The sequence below is a fragment of the Hypanus sabinus genome, chromosome 3 (genome assembly GCF_030144855.1).
Source record: "Hypanus sabinus isolate sHypSab1 chromosome 3, sHypSab1.hap1, whole genome shotgun sequence".
Taxonomy (NCBI): Eukaryota; Metazoa; Chordata; class Chondrichthyes; order Myliobatiformes; family Dasyatidae; genus Hypanus; species Hypanus sabinus.
The window spans coordinates 109,652,031-109,653,626 of record NC_082708.1 but is presented as its reverse complement, the minus strand read 5'-3'; the positions used below and the strand labels follow the sequence as shown (position 1 = coordinate 109,653,626).

The 1,596-nt window shown below is 33.6% G+C and overlaps 1 protein-coding gene across 3 annotated transcripts in view; it reads right to left on the bottom strand.

The window, feature by feature from the left end:
• Nucleotides 1-1,276: 1,276 nt before the first annotated feature.
• gria2b (glutamate receptor, ionotropic, AMPA 2b) overlaps nucleotides 1,277-1,596 on the bottom strand; it is a 126,286-nt gene continuing 125,966 nt past the window's right edge. For all 3 annotated transcript variants that reach the window (XM_059963359.1, XM_059963360.1, XM_059963361.1), the window contains one exon: nucleotides 1,277-1,441. In XM_059963359.1, the coding sequence (XP_059819342.1) occupies nucleotides 1,277-1,441 (165 nt within the window). The remainder of the gene's footprint in view (nucleotides 1,442-1,596) is intronic.

Here is a 1,596-nt window from a genome sequence, read left to right as displayed (position 1 = left end):
GGCAATCTAATCAAGGATCTGTTACAGCAAAATAACCAAGAAATAGAAAAAAGAACATATTTATTTTACCCCTTGAATCAGATGAGATTACAAGACTTTCAAAAGCCCTCCTTGACAAACAAAAATACAGTACACTATAATTTTTAAAACTTTACTAAACCATAATAGTGCATGAATACTTAACATATTCTTCTAAAATTTCATTATCCATATTTTCAAAGGAGGAATTTTTCCATTTAAAATAGTTCAGCATCACAGATAAACCAGCAGCTAAAGTACACAATGTACTGAAAACCAAAACTAATTTAGCTTTTTTCATCATTTGCTGCAGATTTCCATCCTCTGTGAGTTCATTACAGTGATGGATATGTCACCAATGCAATTTTCATACCATCAGGACAATGTTATCATATAAAAATGGACTTGTCTGTTACCATAAAACAGTAGCCATCAAAATGTTCAGGGCTAGGTGCAGTTTGGAATGTTTCTTATACCACTAATACTTTGTATCATTCCTGATATCAGCAAATACATGCAGTCATTGTGATCAATTCTGTTAGAATAAGTTACACTTTTTGCATATAAACCATATGAAAATTTTATTTCAAATGTCAAGCATTGCCAAGTATTTAATATTAACACCAATGTTAAGAAGAAGATATACAGGAAAGTCTTACAATACTGTATTAAATTACAAGAGTTGAACCCTTTAATTCTGCGCATGTACATATTTGGCTTTGAAAAAAAACATGAAATTGATGCCTCTAGCCTTTTCACTTTCCTGCAGTTTAGTTTTACTAATATTTGATTAGTATGGAAGCAGAGTTATTTAAAAGCCATTTCTTGATAGTGAAAATACTTAAAAATAGTGTACTTTTGTTTTTTTTAATATATATATAAAAGATTTCACATCATAATGCGGCTGATGTCAAGTGGACACTGTGCTTAAGTCATACGAATCCAGGATTAAACAGTGGCTGCAGACACAGGGGCGTTGCCTCGTCAAACGTTTTATTTCCAGTACTTCCACATCAGTTGTGCATGTGAGTCAAGCTCCAATTCCAACATTTTCAATGATGGTTTTTTTTTAAAACTTTGTTTTATGTTTTTTTGTGTGTGTGCGAACAAAGCATCCAATTACTAATTAGATGAAATCCACACAAAATAACAAGAATTCTTCTTTGAGAAAAATATCTTCACAACACTGGATGCCTCGCACCAATCAACGATGAACTTACATCAACCATCATGTAAGGCACTCAAAGAGTCTTATCAATCAAGAAAAATCAGTTACACTGACATTCAATCCCATGCCAGGCCTCACGTAAGGTACTGCATGCACTGCTTTGGGAAATTCTGGAGTCATAACTTGTCCGTTTTCTCCAGTGCTTCCTGTAATTGATAGTCTTGCTTCACTTCTCATGGCATCACCAAAGGTCATCTGGAAAGGAAAGAAGTGCATGTAGCAGTCTGACCATCTGAAACATTCCAACAGAGAACTGTAAAATAGGATGGCTGAAACAATAATGTACACCAAAAAGAAACAAATTTTGATGCATGTGCCACAAAGCAAAGATAGAAATCATAGAAAAGCAA